Source organism: Mus caroli, unplaced genomic scaffold (genome assembly GCF_978045245.1).
Source record: "Mus caroli unplaced genomic scaffold, Mus_caroli_1 scaffold_3, whole genome shotgun sequence".
In the NCBI taxonomy this organism is placed as follows: domain Eukaryota; kingdom Metazoa; phylum Chordata; class Mammalia; order Rodentia; family Muridae; genus Mus; species Mus caroli.
The window spans coordinates 65,591,573-65,617,722 of record NW_028227258.1 but is presented as its reverse complement, the minus strand read 5'-3'; the positions used below and the strand labels follow the sequence as shown (position 1 = coordinate 65,617,722).

The 26,150-nt window shown below is 43.7% G+C and overlaps 2 protein-coding genes across 4 annotated transcripts in view; both read left to right on the top strand.

Moving 5' to 3' along the window:
• Positions 1–14,410, top strand: part of Golph3l (golgi phosphoprotein 3 like) — a 29,791-nt gene extending 15,381 nt beyond the window's left edge. Inside the window, exons 2-5 of one of the 2 annotated variants that reach the window (XM_085835666.1) lie at positions 3,370–3,475; positions 4,374–4,505; positions 6,229–6,343; positions 12,192–14,410. In XM_085835666.1, the coding sequence (XP_085691792.1) occupies positions 4,443–4,505; positions 6,229–6,343; positions 12,192–12,619 (606 nt within the window). In that variant the 5' untranslated portion in view covers positions 3,370–3,475; positions 4,374–4,442 and the 3' untranslated portion in view covers positions 12,620–14,410. The remainder of the gene's footprint in view (positions 1–3,369; positions 3,476–4,373; positions 4,506–6,228; positions 6,344–12,191) is intronic. The other variant, XM_021158133.3, reaches the window with a different exon arrangement.
• Positions 14,411–17,516: 3,106 nt separating this feature from the next.
• Ensa (endosulfine alpha) lies at positions 17,517–26,150 on the top strand. 2 transcript variants are annotated; one of them, XM_021158732.3, is made up of 4 exons: positions 17,517–17,717; positions 19,301–19,426; positions 21,253–21,419; positions 24,143–26,150. In XM_021158732.3, the coding sequence occupies exons 1-4, from the start codon at positions 17,661–17,663 to the stop codon at positions 24,156–24,158; spliced, it is 366 nt and encodes a 121-aa protein (XP_021014391.1). In that variant the 5' UTR covers positions 17,517–17,660; the 3' UTR covers positions 24,159–26,150. The 2 variants fall into 2 exon arrangements, with proteins under 2 accessions (XP_021014391.1, XP_085691791.1); XM_085835665.1 differs by lacking the exon at positions 24,143–26,150 and having other exon boundaries at positions 21,253–23,206.

Here is a 26,150-nt window from a genome sequence, read left to right as displayed (position 1 = left end):
TAAATTGAGGTGGAAAAGCAAAAAAAAAAAAAAAATACAGAGATGTGTCATGAATGTGTATGACTCAAGCTGAGGTTTGCCAAGCTAACATTTGCTTTTTCCTACTTTTAGATTTTTAAGACATCTCATGTAACCCAGTCTGGCCTTCAATTCCTGATCTTCCTACTTCTTAAAGTGCATGTGCCCAGCCCTAACAAACATTTCTTGAATGCATAAATTTATGATTGAAAGTTTGTGCTTTATATTTCATCCTTACTACTACAGAAAGAAACAATAATTGAGCAGATAATATATGTGTATTATAAAGAATATCAGCCTCCTTTCTTTTTTGAGTCAGGATTGGCTTTGTACTCATAGAGATCCACTTAGGTGCTAGGATTAAAGGCAGACATCACCATGCCTGGGAAAAATAGTCTATTGTTAAGGTATAGTGAAAACAAATAAGTTAGTTGTGATATGTTATAACAGAGGATAGGAAAGGAGTATGTATTTATCAGCACATTCAGGTAAGGATCATAGCCCAGAGAGTGGAGTAGAAAGGGAAACAATGTTATAAAATGTTACCCAGAAAATGTGATCCCTACACTCAGTCCCTAAGTACAAAGAGAAGTTGGAAGAGGAACAGGTATTGGTTCTGTGTATACAAAGGCATTTAGAGCACTTAACAAAAAGGGGTAGAGGGTAAGGATATAGCCTAGTTTCTAGAGTGCTTACGGATCATGCGTGAGCCTCTTGGATTCAGTCCCCAGCCACATGGACACCAAGCATGGTGACATGCTTGTAATCCCAGCACTCTTGGGCAGAGACTGGAAATTCAAGGTTATCCTCACTTAAATACTGAATTCCAGCACAACATAGCCTATTAGAGTACTTAATAAAAAGTGGGGTGGGAGCCAGGTGTTGGTGCCCCACTCCATTAATCCCAGCACTCAGGAGGCAGAGGCAGGTGGATCTCTGTGAGTTGAGACCAGCATACCAGGTATGGTATATTGCATTCTGAATGCATGCAGTCCTGGCACTTGTGAGGTGACAGCAGGAGACAAGGCTAACCTGAGCTACAAAGTGAGTTCAAGGCTAGCCTTGTCTGCATAGCACTACCCTTTCAGAGAAAAAAAAAAAGTCAGTTAATCAATATAAATAAAGTTGTTAGGGTTAGAGAGATAGCTCACCAGTTACGAGCACTGGCTGCTCTTCTGGAGGATCAGTTCAGTTTGTAACATCCACGTGGTAATTCACAGCTGTTCAATTCCAGGGTTCCAATACCCTCTCCTGGCCTCTGGAGGAGGCATGCACATGATCCCTAGACATACATACATGCAGGCAAAACACTCACACACATAAATAAATATAATCAAAGAGCACTTAATGTAGTTGGTGATAGCTAAAATAATGATCCAGAAGAGAGAGAGCTGAGAGCAGCTGGTCCCTTTCTGTATAGTTCAGTTGGTAAGAGTGAAGCTCCGACTGGATCCTCAGGACTATATAAACTGCATAAAGCTACAGAGTTTCTTCATCATGCCCAGTATAGGAAGAAACTTTTAAGCTAAACAGTTTGAGGTTAGCCTAGACTACATTAGACTGTATCTCAAGAATAACTAAAATAGGTGCTAGAGAGATGGCTTACTTGTTCTTACAGAGGACTCAGGTTTGGTTCTCAGTACCCCCATGGTAGCTCACAGTCATCATAACTCTAGTTTTAGGAAGTCTGACACCTTCTTCTGACCTCTCTAGGCACCCCCATAGTACACACACATACAAACAAGCAAAACAGTAATATACATGAGTAAACCTTTTTTTGATGGTTTTCATTTTCACAAGACAGGGTTTCCCTTGGTGTCCTGCAACTCGCTCTGTGGACCAAGCTGTAGACTCAGAGATCACCTGCCTCTGCCTCCTGAAAGCTGGGATTAAAGGAATCCGCCACAACTTTTTACATAAAAAAGTAAAAAGCCTTTAAAAAAAAAAAAAGGTAGGATCTGGAGAGATGGTTCAGTGGTTAAGAGCATTGACTGCTCTTCCAGAGGTCCTGAGTTCAATTCCCAGCAACCACATGATGGCTCACAACCATCTGTAATGGGATCTGATGCCCTCTTCTGGTGTGTCTGAAGACAGCTACGGTGTCCTTAGCTGTAAATAAAATAAGTCTTTTTTTAAAAGGCATTTAAATGGAGTCTAAAGAAGAGACTAGCAAGCAGCTTCTTGTCATGAATGCTGTGGTAAGCCGTTTAGACCCAATCCTGAAAGCTGAGTGGAGCATTGAAAGCTACTTCATGGGGGCAGTGTTTCAGGAACCCATGCAAGCCTCAAACTTGCATATACCTGAAATGACATTGAATGCTGATCTTCATGCTTTCACTTTCCAAGTGCTGGGGTCATAGTTATGAGCCATCCTGAGCAGCTTTAAAAGTTTTAAAATGAAGATCAGCAGATAACAGGTAAAGGCCTGAATTTGACTCCTTCCATCTCTCTAGATTCCCACATGGAGGAGAGAGGTTATTCTGAGAGTTGTCCTCGTCACAGGCATTATTGCATATGTACACACAGACACAAACCCAGAGTTACTTTTATTTTACATTTACTTTGGGGTAGGAGGTACAATAGTCGAGGACAACTTTGGGAGTTGAGTTTCCTTCCACCACATGGGTCATGGGGCTGGAATTCAAGTCATCTGGCCCCTTGCCAGCCCGTTGAGCTGCTCCTGTGTTAACCATAACTCCTCACGTAAAGCCTTCATGCAAGCCTTTCATTTGGAAATTCAGAGCCTGATCCTACCCAGTTTGGATCTCGGGATTTTTCTTTAAAACTTTGAGTTAAGGGCTGGAGAGATGGCTCAGCGGTTAAGAGCACTGACTGCCCTTCCGAAGGTCCTGAGTTCAAATCCCAGCAACCACATAGTAGCTCACTACCATCTGTAATGAGATCTGATGCCTTCTTCTGGGGTGTCTAAAGATAGCTACAGTGTACTTACATATAATAAATAAATCTTTAAAAAAAAAACTTTTGAGTTAAATAAGTCCAACACCAGGAGATGGAAATAAGATTGAGTTCAAAGCTAGCCTCTGTTTACATAAAGCTCATCTCAGTATAGAGCAGCAACAACAGAAACAAAGTGCTGAACGTGGTCTCCATGAGCATATATGAGATGTGTGGTATTTATAGATAATAGCGGCATCTTGAAGAATCACTAGAAGTTGGATTGTTTTCTTCTTGAGAACCCTCTGTACAAATTTGGCTCATCTTTCCAACCCCTCAACCTCGGCCTTGGAGGTCTCTCCATGATCTAACACCTATGTGACTTATAATTTGAAGAACTGTCATCCAGACTTAACTTTTATCAGCTGTGTAAGCCTATCTTTTCTACTCTTTCAGTTCAGCTTTTATTTCAGTTTCCAGCTAGATTCTTGGCTCCTTTAAATAGTGGCTGTCTTACATCTTTGTGTATCCCCTGAGTCTCCTAGAGAAGATGAACTAACATGTAAGTACTTTCTGTAGTCCATGCCCTGTCCCCAACCCTTCCTCATGTAGTTCATTTTATTAAGCCCTCACAACAAATGATAAACCTAGTTACCAGTGCACTGCTCTGTGATTTAGAGCATCTTGCAATTCTTATCAAACCAAGGCTCTGTGTGAAGGCACTTAGTGCCAAGCCATTGATTCCCCAAGACTCACATAGTGGAAGGAAAGAACCGACTCCTGTTTGTTGTCCTTTGACCTTTTCGTGTCCCTACCTCAACACACAAATAGATAAATGCAAAAAAAAAAAAAAAAAAAATTGTCTCAAACCACAACTCTTCTCACTTGGAATCAAGGATCTGACATGCGAGTTGTCAACTAAACAATCAGTGAAAATTCATAGAAATTCACTAGATAACTCAAAAATCAGATAGAAACTAGTATTTTGGTGTTTAGATTAAGGCAATTAGAGCAAATGAAATGGTTCAGCAGGGAAAGGTACTGGCTGCCAAGCCTAATGACCTGAGTTCAGTCCACAAAGCCCACAGGTGGAAGGCAAAAACTAACTCCCAAATTGTCCTATGACCTCCCTAGGCATGCAGTGGCACTAATATAGAATAAACAACAACAAAAAAATAAATAAAAATTAAATTGCAGTAACTAATGAAATACTCTATTGGGTGAGGGATGGGGCTCAGTAGTAGAGCAGCACTTCCTAGTATGTTCAAGGCCCGATATTTAGCCCCAAGCACTGCTTGAACAACAACACAACACACCCCCATCTCACTCTGTCCCTTGTTTTGAGTTCATGTAGTGTGATATAAAATAATCACAAAAATATCACAGCTTATTTTTCAGGCTCTGGCTGGAATTCAGTACTCCTTTCAGAATGTTCTTTGTTTTCTTCCCCCCTCTCCTAGGGCTACACATCTTTCTGGAATGACTGTATATCATCTGGACTGCGAGGAGGCATTCTGATAGAGCTGGCCATGCGGGGTCGAATCTATCTGGAACCTCCCACCATGCGTAAGAAGCGACTCCTAGACAGAAAGGTACAGTATCCTCTGAATTTTAGAAAGTCAGATACCAACAGTACATTTTGAGAAAATAAGAGCATTTGAGGGCTGAAGAGATGGTTCAGCAGTTAAAACCACTAGTTGTTCTTGCAGAGGATCCAGATTTGGTTCCCAGTGCCCACATGGTGGTTAACAGCTGTCTATAACTCCAGTCCCAGGGTTCTGACTCTGTTCTGGCTTCCTCAGGCATTGCACACATGTGATGCACAGAGTACATACATACAAGCAAAACACTCACATACATAAAAGAAAATTAGAGTGCTAGACAAGGTAACACTGGTTCAGCTGTCCCATCCTCTACTTGGTTTAATTATCTTATATAGAGTCATAGAAGTTTAAGGTCAGCCTGGTCTACAGCGCAAGTTCCAGGACAGCCAGGGCTACACAGTGAGACCCTGTCTTGGGGGAGTAGAGGGGGACTCATAGAAGCTTGGTTTTGTTTTGTTTTGTTTTAACACAAAAAAAGTCTATCACCTTTGAAATGCTGTTGATTATCTTTCCCTCTAGATGTATGAAATAAAATATTGTGTAGATAGAGGAAATCATGAGCCAGGCCTATCTTAGTCATCCCAAGGTATTCTCTGAGAATCATTCAGTGTTACATTTACTGAAAATCCCTGCAATGGAGGAACTGTCTCTTAGATACACATTGGCTTAGTCATTTTTTTTTACATTTACAATGCCTGTCATTCCAAGAATTCTGCTGAAACACATTGTTAGATAGAACTGTCTTTGGATTTTTTTTTTTTTTTTTGGTCTTAAAGTACATATATTTGGCACTTTTTCCCCCTTTGGTTTTTTTTTGTTGTTGTTGTTGGAACAGGCTTTCTCTATGAAGCCCTGGCTGTCCTGGAACTTGCTCTGTAGACCAGGCTGGCCTCAAGCTTAGAGATCCACCTGCCTCTGCCTCCTGAGTACTGGGATTAAAGGTGTTCACCACCATGGCCTGGTTTGGCACTCCTGGAAGGCTCTCAGTATGTAACTGTCCTGGAATTCACTATGCAGACCAAGCTAGTCCCAACCCTCAGAGATCTACTTGCCTCTGCCTCCCAAGTCTAAAATTAAAGTTGTGCATCACTGCCCAGTGCATTTGGCATCTTCTTACCACTTCCCTACTTGACATTTGTGGCCTTTTTCAGATTATGTTTTTTCTGTGACTGTATCCTACTTTCCTACTTCTCCATTCCCTAATATCTTATCAGTTTTTATCCTGTTTGGTGATTTTTCTAGCCTTTTGGAAATGCCATTCAGCTTTTCAGCTTTACATTACTTCCAGGAAATTCATTTCCAAGTGTGCAAACATTTTTTTTTACCTTTAGCTTCCAGGACCGTATCAACTATTGGCTACACATTTCAACTCAGCTATCTTGCAGCATTCAAAAGCCAGGCTTGACAGTGTTCCCCTAAATTAACTTTCTTTTCTGACCTTCCTGCCGTCAGGAAGTTTGTTAGTAGTTTCCAAACTCTGAAAGACACTATGGAATCTTTTGTCCACTTTATTTGTAGCATTTGTAACTAGGTCCCACTTCAAATATAATTTTGTCTTCCTACTACAAAGGCATACTGCACTAAGGTCTTGCATGTCATAGGCAGTATATTCTGCTTCCTCACACCTCCTAACCAGCATCGTGATTGTGGGTATTGTGCATGGAAGGGCCTTCAGCTGACTGAAGCAGTGCACTCTGTTTCTTTCTTTAAGGTCCTGCTGAAGTCAGACAGCCCAACAGGTGATGTTTTGCTGGATGAAACGCTCAAACACATTAAAGCAACTGAGCCAACCGAAACTGTGCAGACGTGGATCGAGCTACTCACTGGTGAGATGACTGAAAATAGCTCACAAGCTGCATATTTGGTTATCTTTGGCCTGCTCGTAAGGTTAGAGGGAAGAGTATAGAAGCACTGCATGCTAGGGAAGGTGGTGTGATTAGCCAGCACCTAAGGATCCCAAACACTTCCACTTATCTCCACAATCCTACTCTGCAAGGTTGTTTTGTTTTCTGACAGGATCTCGTAGCCCAGGCTAGCCCTGGACTTGCTGTGCATCCGAGGGTGACCCAGAAATCCCGACCCTCATCTCTCCATACCTCAAGTACTGGGACAAGAATGTGCCACCCCATTCAGCCCATGAGAGCAGTTTTATTTTGTTGGGCTTTTTGAGACATTTCACTGTGTAAACTGAGGTGACCTAGAATTCCCAGTCCTTCTGCCTCTGTCTCCCTAGTACTGAAATTGCAGGTAGACAACACCGTATCCAGATTAAGAGTGTTCTTTACTGGGACTTCATTTTGTTGTTTGTTTGTTTGAGACAGATCTCACCATGTAGCAGTGGCTAGCTAGGAACTTGTGGGCCCCAAACTCAAAGATCTGCCTGTTTCTGTCTCCCAAGTACTGGGATTAAAGGTGTGTACCACCATATCCAGTCAAGGGACTATTTATTTACTTATTTACTTACTTACTCATTTTGTTTTGTTTTGTTTTGTTTTGTTTTTGAAGCAGCATCTCCTGCGTCCCAGATTGGCATCAGACTTGGTGTATAGCCAAGGACGATCTTGAGGTTTTTAATCCTTTTGCTTTCACCTCCCAAGTGCAGGGGTTATAGGCATGAGCCATCATCACTCTAGCTGGTGTGGTGCTAAGGATTTCACCCTGGGCTTCATGCTAGCAAAGCACTTAACCATCTGCATTTCATCCCCAGACCTTCCCAAGACACTTTGTTTCTGTATTTTGCATTGTACATGTGTGTACTGACGTGGGAGTGCACGTGCAGGATCAGAGGACAACTTTGTAGAGTTGGTTCTCTCCTTCTACCTATGTGGTCTCCCAGTATTGAATCATTAGACTCCGTGGTAAGGTTTTTATCTACCAGACTATTTCACTAGCCCTTCCTTTTTTAAAATAATCTTTTATTAATTCTTATTAAACTTTTTTTTAAACCTTTATTATCCAGGAGTAATCCTACCACTTGTGAGGCTGAAGCCGAGTTACTAATAGTTCAAGGCCAATCTGGGCTGCATTTGGATACACTGTCTCGAAAACACAAAAAAAAAAAAAAAAAACTAAAATAAAAATGGGGGGCTGGAGAGATGGTTCCATGGTTAAGAATAAGTACTGCTTGGAGCTGGTGAGATGGTTAAGAGCACTGACTGCTCTTCTGAAGGTCTTGAGTTCAAATCCCAGCAACCACATGGTGGCTCACAACCATCAGTAACGAGATCTGATGCCCTCTCTGGAGTCTGCGAAGACAGTCACAGTGTACTTACAGATAATAAATAAATAAATCCTTTTTTTTTTTTTTTTTTTTTTTTTTTGGTTTTTTCGAGACAGCGTTTCTTTGTGTAGCACTGGATGTCCTGGAACTCATTGTGTAGACCAGGCTGGCCTCGAACTCAAAGATTCACCTGCCTCTGCCTTCCAAGTGCTGGGAGTAAAGGCGTGCGCCACCACGCCCAGCATAAATAAATAAATCTTTAAAAAAAAAAAAAAGAAAAACATTGTTCTAGTAAAGGATGCAGGTACAATTCCTGAACCCATGTCTGGCAGTTTGCAAATGTTGTAACTCTAGCTCCAAAAAATCTGATGCCTGCCCTCTCTGGCCCATTTGGGAGTGTGTGTGTGTGTGTGTGTGTGTGTGTGTGTGTGCCTGGGGTTCAATAAAACCCTATCTCAAATAATAATACTAGTATTTATTGAGGTAACAACTAGGATATTGACATAGGTACAACATCTTTTTCTTTCATCTCCCATTTTTAGCTGACTGCTAAAATAGTTGAATTTATACACTTCATTTGTTTTGATGGATTTGTGTTGATGGATACATTTGTGTTGATGGCTATTTGAATTTTTCTACTTTTAGCTATTGGAACCAAGGCATTGGTGAACCATCTTTTTAAAATGTCTTACTATGTTGTTTATGCTTGTGTGTGCCCATCCCCCAACCCCTGATACCATAGTGCACATGTGGAAGACAACTTTGAGGAATTGGTTCTCCTCTCTCTTTTTTTTTTTTTTTTTTTTTTTTTTTCTGAGACAGGGTTTCTCTGTAAAGCCCTGGCTGTCCTCGAACTCACTTTGTAGACCAGGCTGGCCTCGAACTCAGAAATCCGCCTGTCTCTGCCTCCTGAGTTCCCGAGTGCTGGGATTAAAGACATGCACCCCAGAAGAGGGCATCAGATCTCATTATGGATGGTTGTGAGCTACCATGTAGTGGGATTTGAACTCAGAACCTTAAGAAGAACAGTCAGTGCTCTTAACCACTGGGCCATCTCTCCAGCCCAGTTCTCCTCTTTTACAATCTGGGTCCAGGAATTGAACTAAAGTAGTCAGGTTTGGTTGGCAAGTGCCTTTACCTATTGAGCCATCTCACTGTCCCCATTTGTGGACAACCTTGTAAGACTTTGTCTCAAAATAAAAAAAAATTAAGTGATGCCTGCTGTGCTGGTGCACTTTTAATCCCAGCATTCAAGAAGCAGAGGCAGGTGAATCTCTGGGAGTTTTAGGACAGCCAGGTCTATATAGAGAGACCCTTCTAAAGAGAAAGAGGAGACAGAGAGGCGTGGAGGAGAGAGGAAGGGAAAGGGGGGGAAACGAGAAAAAAAGGAGAAGGAAAGGAAAGGAAAGGAGAGGATGAGAAAAGAGAATAGAAAAAAGAAAAGAAAAGAAAAGAAAAGAAAAGAAAAGAAAAGAAAAGAAAAGAAAAGAAAAGAAAAGAGGAAAAGGGGCTCTTACCTGACAGTGTCAGTCAATGCTTTGACTTTTAACTTTTCTGGCCTCCGTTTTTTCTGACTCCAAGTCAGCTGTTGGTCTTACTGCAGCTCTGATATGAGAAATCATTTTTCTCAGGCCACCTTCCAAGACTGCCTCTTAGTATCCCTGGCATTACATATGATTCTCTCTATATGTATCCTGTGTGGGTTCTGTTGAGCTCAAAATGTGTAGGCAAATGATTTTGTAATCCTGCCCTTTTTTTTTTAATTTTTTTTTTTAATGTTCTCTCCCTTTCTTCCTGTCTTCTCTCACTTTCTGTATGTTTACAAATGTGTCAGTCCTGAGGACATCCCACATTTCTCTGAGGCTCTCTATAGACTACATAATCTCATTTTGTGTGGTAAAACAGGGCTTCAGGTAGCCTTGGATGGCCTCAGATTCACTTGGTAACAGGAGATAAACCCTTGATTCTCCTGCCATTAGCTGGAATTGTAGGCATTCATCACAGTGCCCAGCTCAAATTGTATAACCTTTATTAATCTCAAAGACTGCTGATTCTTTGGCTAACTCAAATTGCTTGTTAACCTCTTTTTTTGGGGGGGGGGTTGGTTTTTTCCGAGACAGGGTTTCTCTGTGTAGCCCTGGCTGTCCTGGAACTCACTTTGTAGACCAGGCTGGCCTCAAACTCAGAAATCCGCCTGCCTCTGCCTCCCAAGAGCTGGGATTAAAGGCATGAGCCACCCCGCCCGACTTGTCGTTAACCTCTAAACAAAATTTCTATTTTGTTGTTTTTCTCTCAAATTCTAGAATTTGCACATGATTATATAGCTTCTGAGATCTCTTCAATTTTTCTAATTTTTATTTTAATTATGTCTCTGTGTGTGTGTGTGTGTGTGTGTGTGTGTGTGTGTGTGTGTGTGTAGAGATATTTGGCCTGCAAAGGCCAAAAGAGTGTGTGAGACCCTAGTATAGCTGACCTTACAGTCAGTCATAAGTCACACACATCACATGAGTGCTGGGACTCTTAACTTGGATCCTCTACAAGAGCAGTATGCATCTCAACTGCTAAAGCATCTCTCTCTCTCTCTCTCTCTCTCTCTCACTCTCTCTCTCATTCTCATTAAATCGCCTGGTTACCATAAGCCACTTGTTAATCAAGGGGAGAATTTATTTTGCCTGAAAGAGAGGCTTTATTTTGGTTCAAGTTTTGACAAAATACTGTCCATCTCAGCAGGAAAGGCATAGCATTGGGCGTGGGAGGCAGCTGCTCACATCTGCCCACAGTCAGGAAGCAGAGAGGTGACTGCTGATGTTCAAGGCTTCCCTTTGTCTTCTTTTACTCATCCAGTGTCTAAGATGGGGATTTCCTTCTCAGCTAATCCTTCTAGACACCTCAGTCTTCTCAGCTTTACCAAGTCAAATAGAGCTTCTGCAATATAGAAAACTAGAATTCAGCCGGGCATGGTGGCGCACACCTTTAATCCCAGCACTTGGGAGGCAGAGGCAGGCAGATTTCTGAGTTTGGGGCCAGCCTGGTCTACAAAGTGAGTTCCAGGACAGCCAGAAATCCTGTCTCGAAAAAAATAAAATAAAACAGATGAAGAAGAAAAAAGAAGGAGGAGGAGGAGGAGGAGAAGAGAGAAGAGAGAAGAAAAGAAAGAAGAAAGAAGAAACCAAAAGAAAACCAGAATTCCAGGAAAACCTGAAAGTCTACCAGAGATGCATATTCAAGCCTAACTTATTAGAGTTATAGCTGCTTATTATCTGGGCAGGGGAATGCACACCTGAGGCAGAAGGATCACCAGTTTGAGGCCAGACATAAGGAAATCTAAGCCACTTTGTATATGTTCAGACACTGTCTCAGAAAGGAAAGTAGATGGGGTGGGGTGGATGGTACCTTACTGTTCCATGTTCGGTCACAGGTTATGCTTAAACCCCTGGTATCTGTGACATCCTTTAATCAAGCTCCAAACCCTGTTCTGATTGCACCTGAGTGTGTGCATCTAGTGTAAGCGCACACCCTTGCACCCACCAGAGGTAGCCATGATCCCAACAGGGTTTTGCTGCATTTTCTCTGGTAACTGTTAAATTCTAGGAGGCTTTGTCAATTGATGTTTGCTCTCAGAATCCTGTTAATTGTTCTTTACCAACTTTTCCATGGTTTTCAGCAACACCTTTTGACTTAAAATTCTCTACACTCAACCAAATGAACTTCTCAGGTTCAGCTATGAAACTCTTCCTGCAGGCTTTTAGCCCATTTCTCCTAGTGTGATACCGGTACTCTTGCACTATGGGTAGTGGAATGGCAGGCAGCCTTTTATCCTCTTTCTTGTCATTTCTTTTCTAGTCTAGAACCTCTTCAAAGAAGCTAGAATGGGGCAGCTTGATCCATATTGTCAGGTCACCACTTCTGGATAGGCCTTCCATCCAATAAGTAGAAGAAAGGGACTTTAGACCTCTGCGATGGTGGCGCACGCCTTTAATCCCAGCACTTGGGTGGCAGAGGCAGGCAGATTTCTGAGTTCTAGGACAGCCTGGTCTACAGACTGAGTTCCAGGACAGCCAGGGCTACACAGAGAAACCCTGTCTCAAAAAACCAAAAAAAAAAACAAAACCCAACACAGAAAGCACAAAGTATGGATCAAAGAGTGAGTTGACATGTTCCTCCATGGATGGAGATTGTGCTTTTAAAATTTTAAACAAGGTGGGCTGAAGAGATGGCTCAGCACTTAAGAGCACTGGCTGTTCTTCCAGAGGTCTTGAGTTCAATTCCCAGCAACCACATGGTGGCTCACAGCCACCCATAAATGAGATCTGATGCCCTCTTCTGGTGTGTTTGAAGTCAGCTACATTGCACTCATATAAATAAAATAAATAAATCTTTTTAAAAAAATTTTTAAACGAGGCTCAAATAACAAACTGGCTTTTTAATTTTTGTTTTCCACTGTTTCCCAACAGGTGAGACATGGAACCCTTTCAAATTACAGTACCAGCTGAGAAATGTACGAGAACGAATTGCCAAGAACCTGGTGGAAAAGGGCATTCTAACCACAGAGAAGCAGAATTTCCTGCTGTTCGACATGACCACTCATCCAGTGACCAATACGACAGAGAAACAGCGACTAATGAAAAAGCTTCAAGACAGTGTGCTGGAACGGTGGGTAAATGACCCTCAGCGCATGGACAGGCGAACACTGGCCCTCCTGGTACTGGCCCACTCTTCCGATGTGCTGGAGAATGTCTTCTCTTGTCTAACAGATGATAAGTATGATGTGGCAATGAATCGAACCAAGGACCTAGTAGAACTGGATCCTGAAGTGGAGGGGACAAAGCACAATGCTACAGAGATGATCTGGGCTGTGCTGGCAGCCTTCAACAAATCCTAAAGCCAGCAGGCAGGTGTCTCCTTTTCCCTGCTGGCTGGTGACTGTCAGAGACCCCATCACTGAGTTCAGTGTAATAAGATACTATCATCATTTCCCCTCTTTTTCAATCAGACTCCTGACTTGAGGAGGAAAACTTCAGGGCCTCTCTGTACGTCGGCCATGACCTTCTAAGCAGACTGTTTCTCCTCACTTCCACTCTGTCTGAATGAAAGGGGTGAACCTACACACATCTAATAAACAACTCCCATTTCTGGGTTTAGTTTTAACCAGTGTGGTTCTGGATAAACAGGAGTTCCTGTGTGGGGATTAGAGTTTTCCAGCAACAAAATGTGAAGGAAATGAAGAGTAAACCATATTTCATTTTTTTCTCCTTTATTCATGTTTTCTCAGGCTTTGTTTCTCCACTCTGTTAAACAGTAACACTTCCTGAAATCACTGACTCTTTGAGAGGCAGAGGAAAAAAGACTAATTTTTGAAGCAAATGGTTCCTGAGATTATACTTCCCACCTGTGATTTTCTCATCTTCATATAATGAAAACACTCCAAGTTTGATGACCCGAATCCCTTAGTTCTCAAAGCAGAAATGTATTCTACACTCCTCTTTAGCACTGTCTGGCTCCCACACTCATTAAGATTCTGAATTGAAAAAGCAGTGTGCCTCAGTCACCTCCTCCTTACAGCCAGCATTAGGACCTGTAGAGAAGGGGGCAACATGATACTTCACATCCGTGAAACCAAGTGTCATCCGAGCACTGAAGAGAGAGTGGCAGCTAGATTCAGGGCTAGCCTTGGCTGTATGAGACCATCTCGCATTCAAAAATTAAAGACTTTTCACATATCCTTCAGTATGTGACTGTTCTGTTTGCTCTAGACTACTTTAAATATCTCTACTCTGATAAAATTAAGGGAATTAAGTTTCAAGTCCCAAATTACAGCATTGAGTTCCGACAATGTAGCCAATCTCCATATTTGCATAGTCTCTGTTTTTATTTCCTACATAAATGGATAAATTTTCCCTGTATTTAAGGGCTTTGGCAGTAATTCTATCTATATTTAATCTATTGACACCCTCTAAATTGTGTCTTCTTTCAACACAGCCATCCTGGCCAAATCCCTTAAAATGTTTTTGCTTCAGTAGAGAGGGTGAAGAGGATGGAGAGATCCTATTTAGATGGCCAGTTGAGTGTCACCAGCAGCAGATGCAAAGCCTAAGCTCATGGGTTGTGAAGAGGCCAGCACTGTGTTGTGCAGAGTTCAAGCACCCTGTTGACCACTGGGGAGAGACCGGCTTTTCACACAGCCACCACAGATGACTTGGACTAACACCAAATCCTCCTAATCAGAAATAAATTAGTATAACCTCATCGTTCCCCTGAACCTCCCTAGGTCTGTGAAAGTTCTCCAGCTCATTGTTATTGTTTTCATTTCATCTGACTCTTAGATGAGTAGAGATAAAAGCTGTCATTTGAGAAGCTAAGCAGAGCCTTAGTCTGGCTTTCTAGAAGGGCAAAAGCCAGGCCATGTATAATCTAGCAGCTCATATTATCTTCCCATTAGAACAATTCATAGTGAATTGAAACCAGATTTTCCTTTGAAAGCTTTAGCTTGTTTGGGGAATAGAAGTTGAATTCTTTCTTGCAACTCTCAATGTTTATTTTTATATGTCCATACAATGAGAATGTCTTCACTTCTAATCTGTGTAATGTTCACTGCCAAACACTCATTTAGTGTATATTGCCTTCACATTTCTGTATAATAAAGATCAATAATTGTGCCTCTGTTCTCTCTGTACATGGTTTTTGTTTTGGTTTTTTGGTTTTTTGAGACAGGGTTTCTCTGTGTAGCCCTGGCCGTCCTGGAACTCACTCTGTAGACCAGGCTGGCCTCGAACTCAGAAATCTGCCTGCCTCTGCCTCCTAAGTGCTGGAATTAAAGGCGTGCGACACCACTTCCCGGCTTGTACATGGTTTTTATTACATCTTTATTAGTTGTAGTATTTATTGACAGGGCAAGCAATGTTGACCTGGGCACCAGCTAACATCCCAGTAGGGTCTCCATCTCAAAATAAATTACCCAATAATACAATATTAGCATTCAATAGAACGAGAATGGCTTTTCCTGTGAATACCTTGCAAATGACACTTGACTTTATCTAAGAAATGAACCTAATAATGCCCTTGATGGCCAATGCACCAGCTCTAACCACTAGCTAATAAAAATATAAAACTTATGATTGACTTCTTCTCTCCTTTAGAATGTCTTACAGAACAAGGAACAGGAGGAAATGTCTTTATTCAGACTGGTTATACTTTGCTATGTAAAATAAAGCATGTGAGTGAGAACTGATTCTCTCCTAAGACCTTGTGGACTGAACTCTGAGCATTGGGTTTGGCAGGAAATATTTTTACCTACTATGCCATCTCTCTGGTCCCTGTTCTACATATCATCATTTGGAGGAACATAGCTTTCTCATCCCTTGTATTCAATCTGCTACCAGTCTAATCACACACAGCTATGATCCCCTTTATTTTAAAATCTTTTTTAAAAGAAATATTTTATACATATGGATGTTTTGCCTACATGTGAGTCTGTGTACCACATGAATGGAATGCTAGTGGAAACCAGAAGAGGGCCTCCGAGTCCCCTGAAATTGGACTTACAGATGGTTGTGAGTCTTGTCGGTACTGAGAACTTAATCTGTTCTGCAAGACTATTGAGCCATGCCGCCAGGCCTCTCTTCCATTTGTTTGTTTGTTTATGTATTCAGTATAAGTTTCCCAGGCTGGCCTCCTGAGTTGCTGACATGATAGGCCTACCCAACTAGGTCCACCTCACATACTGTTAATTAGGTTTAATCTTATGTTTTCTTGCCTTCCTTAACTTCTCTTTCTTTTTCTCCTCATTATAGACACACACACACTCCCCCACCATCACATTCACCTACTGCTGCCAGCAGTTCTGGAGACTGAACTCAAGGCGTTATGTATGCTAGACAAGGGCTCTACCACTAAACTGCACATGCGTTGCTCAACTACCACATTTTTAGGTTAATCTTAATTATCTCTTACCTAAAGCTTGCTCTAGATTTGGCTTAGGCTGTCCACCTTTGTGCCTGTTTCTGAACATCTGTGTTCATCACCATCAAATTAACCTTCCTGAAGGTCAGTTCTGCTGCTCACTAGCCGAAGAAAACTTTTCTCTGATTTGTCCTGGGGTATTTCTAAATGACCTTTGTCAGGACCACTTTTTTCTTTTGATCCCGCCAACTCACCTGCCCTGCCAGGCCATGTTTCCCCTCTAGTACCGGAACTAGTGAGCCACAACACTATGTCCCTGCGGGGTCCTGCTCCAGCGTATTCTTGACACCAAGCTACTCTCTCCCACCTAGCTCCTGCTGTGCTTGTCCCTGCGCTGCTAGTTCTTCCTCATCCATAAACTCATGTAATCACATTGTAGACCAGGCTGGTCTCGAACTCAGAAATCTGCCTGCCTCTGCCTACCAAGAATCATGACTCTTAAAGCTCAATTAATCAATCAGATTTATGTATCAATATCACAATTTACAAGATGCCAATGCAATAATTTCAGAGCCAATTGATAATGATAAAAGCTTTATCCCAATATTTCTAACCTTGTGAAATCATAGCTACTTGTGACTGGTAAATGCCACACAGGTACATGTCCAAAGCCATCTTGGTTCTTCTCCCTACCCTCTGGGGCACTCCCATTCTCTGCAACTCTTAGCTCTGCCCCCTTTTCCCTGTCCAATCATAGACCCCCTCTGCAGTAATGTAATAGGACAGGGAAAATCCTGCAACAGCCCCCAATCCTGTCTGACACAAAAAGTTACCCAAAACCATTATTGCCTGTCCCTTGAATTCCAGCACTTAGAGGGAGAGGCAGAGAGGCAGGTGGATCTCTAGGGGTTCAAAGCCAGCCCTGTCCACCGGTTCACTACTACCCTCTCTCTTAACTCCCCTCCCTATACCTGAATAAACTCTATTCTATACTATACCGTCATGTGGCTGGTCCCTCAGGGGGCAGGGATGCCTTGGCATGGGCCTGAGGCACCCCCTTACCCCATACCTCACCACACCCCCATAGAACATAACCTTATATTTCTCTATCTTTCTATAATCACAACACTCACCACACCTCCATAGAACATATCTCCCTTTTCTTTATCTTTTTTTTTAAGATTCATTTATTATCATTTATTATTATATCTAAGTACACTGTAGCTGTCCTCAGATGCACCAGAAGTCAGATCTCATTACAGATGGTTGTGAGCCACCATGTGGTTGCTGGGGATTGAACTCAGGACCTTCGGAAGAGCAGTCGGTGCTCTTAACCACTGAGCCATCTCTCCAGCCCTCTTTGTCTTTTTATAAACACATCATTAACAGTTATAATTGCCTACATAAGGACTAAAGTGTGAATGAAAACCTTACAAGAAAACTCAAGTCTCCTACAAGCTAGCATTGAGTCCTGGAAAACTGCTGACTATCAGTTTGTCTTTCAATTTTAATTTTTGGTCGTGGGTAACTTGTTCTAACACCGCTCAAGGCTTGAGCCTTTGCACCAGAGAATAAAGGATTTCTATGTTAACCCGGCTCAGATGCAACATTCAGCGACTTGCACAGGATCTGGCTAATAAAACTGAACACAGCTTCAGCCCACCCAAGAAGCAAAAATACCAGAGCTTGCTGTCCTGCCCCTAAGGTCCATGCAGGCTTTTAATTGGTTCTCTTTTAACTCTCTTTCCCGGTTGGTGTTCTAGCTTGCCTGTCGCTCTAAAGAGTCCGCCCACCTCCGGCCAACGCTTATTGGTGTGTCGTTACGTCATTGCCCCGTCAAGCCCACTCTCATTGGCTCCCATAGGAGGGGGCGGTCTCAACGTCACGGGCTTGAGCCGCCATTTTGACTGAGCAACCATAGTGACAGGAGCCGGAGCAGCAGCTCAGGTTGTCCCCGTTTCCCCTCCCCCTTCCCTTTTCCGGCTGACTTCCCGGGCCCTGCATTACACAGTCCCGGTTCTGCCATGTCCCAGAAACAAGAAGAAGAAAACCCTGCGGAGGAGACCGGCGAGGAGAAGCAGGTGAGGAGAAGGGGGGACCGGGGGTGGCCGCGCGGGCGGAATACGCCCCCGCTGCCGCTGATTGGCCGCCTCTGCCTCAGGCTGTACAGGGGTTGGCCACTACTAATGTCGCGCAGGCTGCATTTCGGCGCGGCCTAGTGACCTGATGTCGATTAGTCAAGCCGATTGTCAATCTGTGGGCTCCCCTTTCTTATTGGCCAGTAGGCCTCTATTCAGTTCATGGAAGCCGTTCTATAATTGGGCGAGCTCTGGCGTGGGCGGGTGTTTGGAAAGATGAGGCGAATGAAAGGGGGCTGGATGGTGGTCCAGAGCTGTAAATGAGATGTTTGATTAGTAAAGATAACTACCAGACTGGAGCTCATCCTTCATCCACAGCTAGATAGAGGTCAAAGTGAAGACATTTAAAATGAACCAGCATTGGGGGAGGGGAAAAAGAGTAATTATTACCATGGGGTAGGTTCAGGTGGCAACTTCCTCAGACCTGTTTGGTAGGGATGGTTTGTTGTTCACCGTCAGTGACTTATAGATCCGCTCGAATTTCTCCGCAGTGGGATGTGGTCCACCCACCATCGCATTATGAAAACACTAGTGCCAAACCCCTTCTCCAACACCATATTTGAGTTACTTAACACTGAGCTCAGGGACTCATTAAATACACTTAGCGTTCTCTCTGACCCTGTTTGTCAAGTGAAAATACACTAGCCAGGAGATGGTGGCGCACGCCAGCACTTGGAAGACAGAGGCAGGCAGATCTCTTGAGTTCAAGTCCAACCTAACATACACAAAGAACCCCTCTCTCAGAAAATAAAAAGAAAAAAAGAAAAACTAATGGCATGTTGATTTCTGTTTACCTCTTGCCTGTCTGCATTTATGAAACTATATTACTCTGATAGATATCTTTTAGAATAGGCCACATGCGTCCTCCACAGTGAGACCATATTGCTTCTTAAGAGTGTGAATGAGGAGAGAGCCTCTCAGCAGCCAAAGCTCCCCTGACCTGTAGGACAGCCAGGAACTCTCGCAGTTCCTTTTTTATCTTTCCTGAGTGAGCTATGGCTTGCTCTATGATTCAAGTATCATGTTCAGAGACTACCTTTAGCCTAGTGTTCACAGGTCACTGGGATGATTCCTTGGGTGTAATATAAGAACTAACTTGTTTTTCTTTGCTTGATTCAGTTATCTTGAGCTTAGGGATTTGAACAAAGGTTAGCTTTTAAGAGTAGAGGAGCAGGAAAGATGGCCCAGTGGTTAGGAACACTCATTGCAGAGCACCTGGGTTTAGTTCCCAGCCCATGGTAGCTCACAACCATATACAGTTCAGTTCTAGGAAACCTGATGCCTGGTTTCCTAGACTAAACTCAGGGCACCTGGCATCCATGTGGTACACAGCCATACGTGTCTGCAGAATACATGCACATAAAGTAAATAAATCCTTAAATAATACACACACTAAACAGAACAGAGTGTAGATAGCATATTTACAAACAGGTAGACCTCTAAGAAAGTTTGATAATACAAAGGTTATCAGAAATTAGAAGTCATTGTTTTTCAGCCATTAATTTCACTTGGCGTGTTTTCTTCAGGATACACAGGAGAAAGAAGGGATTCTCCCTGAGAAAGCTGAGGAGGCAAAGCTAAAGGCCAAATATCCAAGCCTAGGACAAAAGCCTGGAGGCTCCGACTTCCTCATGAAGAGACTCCAGAAAGGGGTATGGGACACCCTTATACTGTGGCACCTTGGATGAAGTCCGTAGACATTCTACTGCATGTTTTTCTGTAGGTTTGGTTATTTAGCAGTAGTAAAGATACATTAGAAACTTGGAAAGAGAAAAACAAATTACTGTGAATCTCTGCAATGATGCTACTTCCCTTCTAACTATAGGAAATGAAGGCTTAATGGTGGGCATTTGGGTAGGTGGCAGATGGGGACTGAAGGAAGGATATTAGAGACAGAACACCCAAAATAGTTCAACTTGCAGTAGGGTTCTTTAGTCTGTTAAAAGCTGGCATCACACACTAACCATGCTCCTCAAGAGACTGTTATAGCTGAGTGTGCTTGCTTGCATCTGTGATCTCAGCTCCTGAGCTGAAGCAGGGGGATAACCACACATGCAAGAACAGCTTAGGCTACATAGTAAGTTTTAGAATAGCCAAGGCTAGGCTTGAGAGACGGACCAGAAGTTGAGAGAGCTGGGCTGCTGTGTCCAGAAAGGCAGCATTTGGTTCCCAGCACCCATATCAGGCAGCTGGGACTCCAGCTCCAGGAGGTTGTCTGGCTTCCATGGACACATATACAAACATAATTCTTTTAAAGGATTTTGTAATTATCTTTAAAAATTAAAAAAGTGCATGCCGCCGGGCAGTGGTGGCACATACCTTTAATCCCAGCACTCGGGAGGCAGAGGCAGGTGGATTTCTGAGTTCGAAGCCAGCCTGGTCTACAGAGTGAGTTCCAGGACAGCCAGGGCTGCACAGAGAAACCCTGTCTTGAAAAACAAACGAAAAGTGCATGCCTTTAATCCCAGCACTGGGGAGGCAGAAGCAGGTAGATCTCTTGAGATTAAGGCCAGCCTGGTCTGCATAGTGAGTTCCAGGGGTTTTTGAGACCTGTCTCCAAAAAAAAAAAAAAAAAAATAGTAACACAGAGACAATTCTTTGTCCTGTACAGAATGATAGAGGATGTAGAAGTGCTCATGGGAAAGCACTTGTCTAGCCTGGGTTTAACCTATAAGGCCACAAAAGTGAAGAAACAAACAGCAGCTAGAATGGCCTTCCTTAGCAGTGGAGGGCTGCCTTCACAGCCATCTCCTTTGTGGTCAGGTTTCTCCCTACCATGAGCTGACAGCAGATTGATTATAAGGACAAAGCTGCAGTGTAAGGATGAGATGGAGAGAGAAGCAGCCTCCTGTGGAGAATCCCAGGTGCTCAGTCTTAGTCACAGATGACGGTGTGATGCTGAATTGCAGCTCCTCTCGCCTGAGGCGAGCCAGGCGTAGGCAGACAGTCTCACCATGGAACATGTGTGGGAGTGGTGGGAGTCTGGAAAGCTCACTGCCTCACGAGCAAGCCCAGTGCCTAATCCTGCTCTGAGAATATTTTCTAACTCTGATAGTCAGTTTCTGGGTTGGTCTCTAGCTGCTGGTAGACCCAGATTGACCCTTCTTGAGTCTTATTCATGCATTTCCCCAGCACCAAGGTATTGCTTTGCCACCTAGCTGTTACGAATGAAGTCATTGTAATTGAACCTTCTAGTACTCAGTAAGGTACAAAAGATACAGGAGTTGTCACCTAGGTTCAGGGACACAACTGCCCCTTAAGCAACAAAGGTACATGTTTCTGCTAGTAATGTGCTTATATTCTGACAAGGTCAGAGCATGCTGGGAAATGAAGGTACAAGTGAGTAATGTGGCCTGTGTGCATGGGGACACTTAGACAGCTGAGGCAGGTGGGAGCTCATGCTGGCAGTGGCAGTGAGTCTCTGCTTTTGGAGAACACCGAGGCTGCACGTTCATCTAACTCCGCTCCTGTCTCTTAGCAAAAGTACTTCGACTCAGGAGACTACAACATGGCCAAAGCCAAGATGAAGAACAAGCAGCTGCCGTGTGCAGGAGCAGACAAGAACCTGGTGACCGGTGACCACATCCCCACCCCACAGGACCTGCCCCAGAGAAAGTCCTCGCTCGTCACCAGCAAGCTTGCGGGGTAACCTGGGCCCCTCTCTTCCCCTTCCTCACCCACTGGACTGTTATATATTGTAGGCAGGGAATGGGCACCTAGTCAGAGCTCAGCTTGCCATCCAGGGGAGACATTCTGCTGGAGGCTTAGGTTGAAGAGGGGCTCTGAGTTCATTTCTTTGGGTAAATTGAAACGTGTACACCCTCATGATAGCCCAGTAGAGACCCAAGAGTAGGAAAGACTAGGAGTGCAGAGTGCTGCAGCTTTTCCTGTGGTGAGAATGTGGAAGATGCAAGTTCTCCTGCTGGAGGAGCAAGTCCTTAGACGGGCTATCGTGGAGCAGTGTGACAGGTTCAGTGTCCCAAGGCTGAATTGACATGCTGAGAAAGGTAGAATGAAGGAGATGCTCTCTGTGCTTCTAAGTGTGCTGTCCCTTAGGCCTCTGTGCTCTGTGTTCCCATCGTGGGTGTTTAGGGGACCTTCAGAGGAGAGGAGATTTGCTTGCTTAAAATTACAGGGCCCACCTAACCCCTCTGCTGTGTTCCTCCAACAGCTGCCCTGCTTCTCAAGGAGTGTAAAGTTTTAACAGACGTTAGCTACTTATGAAAAAGAAAATGGTATCTTTTCTCTTCCAGCATGTTGCTTTTTGAAAGTATTATGGATAATGGAAAGAGTTTAGGAGTTGAAATACTTGGGCTGTAGTTTTTGTCAAGCTCAACAGCACTGATGTGTGAGTTTGGCCAGGTCTGTAGCCTCTCTGAATTGATTCTGTTCCTCGTCTGTAAACAGACGAAACACGTGTAGGCTAGCTCTGACTCTAAAGTCCTACACCTGCCATACCCTTCTGGTCATCAGAAAACGAAAATTGAGGCAGGCCCATGGCTGAGCCTCAGCTCTGTAAAGCCAGAAGTGCTACATGGGACAAGAGAGAGTTTGAGATTTAAGGGCCATAGCTTCCAACAACAGTCTCATAGGTATCATAGCCTTTTTGAGAGAGAAAGAGAACAGACCTGAAAAGGCTGTCCCTGGATGTGTCTTGACTCTGCCCATTTTCCTGGGTCTGCTCTTGACCCTAGCTGCTACAAACCTGCTCTGGCAGCAGACTGGATGGGCCTGAGGAGACAGGCTCATTAACGTGGCATCTTGCTTCAGATGTATGTTAGACATGGAGGAAGAAGGGATGAAGGGAGCTGGTCCCCAGAGCTTAGAGCTACTGCCAGCTGGAGCAGCTGCTCCTTAGCAGATGATTCACTGGTGGAGGATGGAAAGAGGGTGCAGGGAGGGAGGCAGCAGCCTGTCTTGCTGTGTCATCACTAGTTTGGCCTGGATCTTACTAAATGCCACCTGCTCATCATCGACAGAGGGCCAGAGTGAGAACTGCTCAAAAGAGCAAGATGGTGCAGTCTCTCTCCCCTTTCCAGATTGCAGTGTGCCCTTAGGATGTCTGGCAAGTTTGTGGATGTGTGTGTTAGGGGAAAGACATGTAAATATGCCCTTCTCCTGATTGGCCACTGCCCAGGTCTCTGGCCATCATTCAGATTGGGTAGAAATAGATTGGTGAGGAAGGAATGGAGAGAGCAGGACCCCTGGTCTCCCTGGCCCCCAAACTCTTTGACTCTCATTTGTAATTGTATATAATTTTGTGTTTTTTGCTCCATTTTCTCATGCTGTCATCTTTAATCAGAAGTCCATGTGGGAAGGGGACAAAACTGAACATCACTGTATAGTTTCTTCAATGTCCCAACCATGTTGTACATAGATATGTCATGTTATTATATATATAAATATATATATAATTTTGTACGTTTTCTTCATCTCCGATATTCTCGAATTCTGTACCTTTTTCTTCCCTGTCTGAGCTGCCTTATCTATTGGTTAGATTTGTGTCTTCAGAGCTGATGTTCACAATGAGTCTGGTTTTTAGAAAAGGACAGGAGAAATAGGGAAATCAAGCTGGCTTGTCATCCCAGCTGTTCAACAAACTGAGGCAGGCTAGTGGCCTGGTTACAGAGTGAGTTCACAGCTGGCCTTGGGAATTTAGTGAGACCCTGTCTCAAAATAAAAAGCAAAGATAGGGCTAGGGATGTAGTTCGTATGTAGAATACTTTCCTAACATTCAGAAGACCCTAGTTTCAACCTCCAGTAGTACACATAGTAGTTAGTGAGTACACATAGACACAGTGGGCTGGAGATAGGGATGAGAAAGGGGAAAGGAAATCAAAATCAAATAGTGTCACTCTTGGATGCCAAGGAACAAGTTGCACTTCTCAGGCTTGCTTCTTAGCATGGAAGCATCATTTAAAAATCTAAGTGCATTTGATTAAATCCAGGCTACTTAGTTTACTCCAAACAAGTATGTGGTTTGACCCTGGCCTCTGCCAGTCAGCTCCTCAGTGCTGAGGTTCCTCTTCACTGCTGCCAGTGGCTGTGCACTGTGTGGCTCCTGTGAGCCTTCACTAGGAAACCTCCGGTTATTTGATGTCTCAAGAATTGTCTTCCTGTTTACCATGAGTATATAAAAAAGGCAGAAAACGTTCTGATTATGGATAGGGAAAGACTAAAACTTTCTTTTTATTTTCCTGCCTCCTTAATACTTAATATTCAGGCATATGCAAGGTAGTCTAGTGAAATATTTGGAGAAACCATGGGGTCAAGACTGGGATGGAGTTTCCGAGCTTTCCCCTTTTACTTGACTGGTTTTTTTGTTTGTTTGTTTGTTTGTTTTTTGTTTCTTCCTTGTTTGTCCACAGTGGCCAAGTTGAGTGATGCTTCCTGGGGCTCCACCAGATCGTGAGACGCTGCCCACTCGGGTCCTGTGCTGGCTCCTGCCCCTCCCTGCTTTTGTAGCCAGGGGTCAGGAGGTGGCCCGGGTGCAGGCTAGAGAGGCAGAGAACCTGCCCACTGGTGTCCCAGCACATGGAGCCCCTTGGGCTGAGCACCAAGACCTTGAACTTTTTTTTGTTTTGTTTTACCTTTTTTTCCAAATAACTGTTGGAAGAAAACTCATTGAGATCCCAAGGGTGGGGTTGAAAGGGTGGAGTGAAGATGTGGGGGAGTGAGTGAGGATTTATGACTGATAAAAAAGAAGTTTCCTGCCGTTCTCCTCAACCACTGGGTTGCTGCGGATGACTGTAAGGTGAGGGATTGACAGTGGACCATGGGAAGGGGTTCAGGTTCAGCTCTGAAGAGAGAGGCGCTCTTTGAATGTGCTAGTGACCTAGTGTCAGAGAAGAGGAGTTATGTCCTTCAAAGCAGACGAGGTCTCTCTGGTTCTGCAGAACAAGGTGAGGATTCAGTATAAATTGTTCCTTTAAAAAAATGCTGTCCTTGAAATAGGTTTGCTGTGTGGAGAAGGGCAGTGAATGGGGAGCCCCACAGAGTCCTGGGGAATTTTTTTCAGTATTTAAAATAAAACAACAACAAAAAATACCCACGGAAAAAACCAAAACTAGACCTGTTGTGAAGCAGTTGGTGTGTTTTCTTGGGATTTGGGAGGTGACGAGCGATACTGAAGGTGTGATTGAGGGAAGGTTGGTGTGGGCCCCTGAGTTTGAAAGGGGCTCTGACAAGGCTCATCACATTGGGAGAGGGAATGGTGGACACAGATGACTTGTGGCCTTTGCTGGCTTCTGCCTGTCCTTCGTAGCTAATTCAAAAGATGTGTCACCTTATATAAAATGAGAGGTTTGGGAACTTGGTTAAATGGTATGCTAACCCCCAAAGCTTAGTCCAGACTCAGCAAGAATGGGGCCCCTTTTCGTTCTTTTTCCCTTCAGTTTCTATTCCTAAGTTCTGTTTGTGTGGGAGGAGTGTGAGTTGTTAGTAATAAGCAAAAGGAGCTGGCCTTTCTGTTCCTGGCCCCACGTCATATCCTCCCCTGTCTTCCTGACACCCCTGCCTCTGAAGACCGTTTAGAGGGAAGTGCAGGAGACAGAGCTGACTGAAATGTCCAGTATTCTGGGGTGGGGTCAGCTCTATATAGAGAAGAAGTCTGCTCTCGGTGTCTTAGTCAAAAGCGTCCCAGGATAATTTATAACTGTTTGAGATGTTTCTGACTTTCTCTCTTCTCACTTAGCCAGGGACTTGTGATACATCTCAATAGTTTGTCCTGCTGAGCAGTGAGCCCAGTGGGCTGAGAGCCCATTAAAAAGAGTGCTGGGCTGGGTGAGCCGACATGCCTTGGGAAGTGGAAGCAGGGGAGCAGGAGTTGAAGGTCATCAGCTGCATAAACATGAAACCCAAGGTAGGGTAGTGCTTGCTCCTCATCCCTGAACTTCAGAAATAGAGGCAGAGAATTTCAAGGCTCCATCTCAAAACAAAACAAAACAAAAAATGGTTGGTTAAGGGCACTTGAAAAGAAGCCTGAGTTTGATTCCTGGGACCCACAACAATGGAATAGAACTTACTCTTAGTACCCAGTAGAGGGCACTGTCACACGCACAGTGACATGTGTACACCCAACAACACCAACACATGCCCCCCCAAAAAAAGAAAAAAAGAAAGAAAAGTTTACTATGTAGCTGAAAGAATAATACTTGAAAAAGGTCAGTGCTGGGCTGGTGAGATGGCTCAGTGGGTAAGAGCACCCGACTACTCTTCCGAAGGTCCAGAGTTCAAATCCCAGCAACCACATGGTGGCTCACAACCATCTGTACCGAGATCTGGTGCCCTCTTCTGGAGTGTCTGAAGACAGCTACAGTGTACTTACATATAATAAATAAATAAATCTTTAAAAAAAAAAAGAAAAGAAAAGAAAAA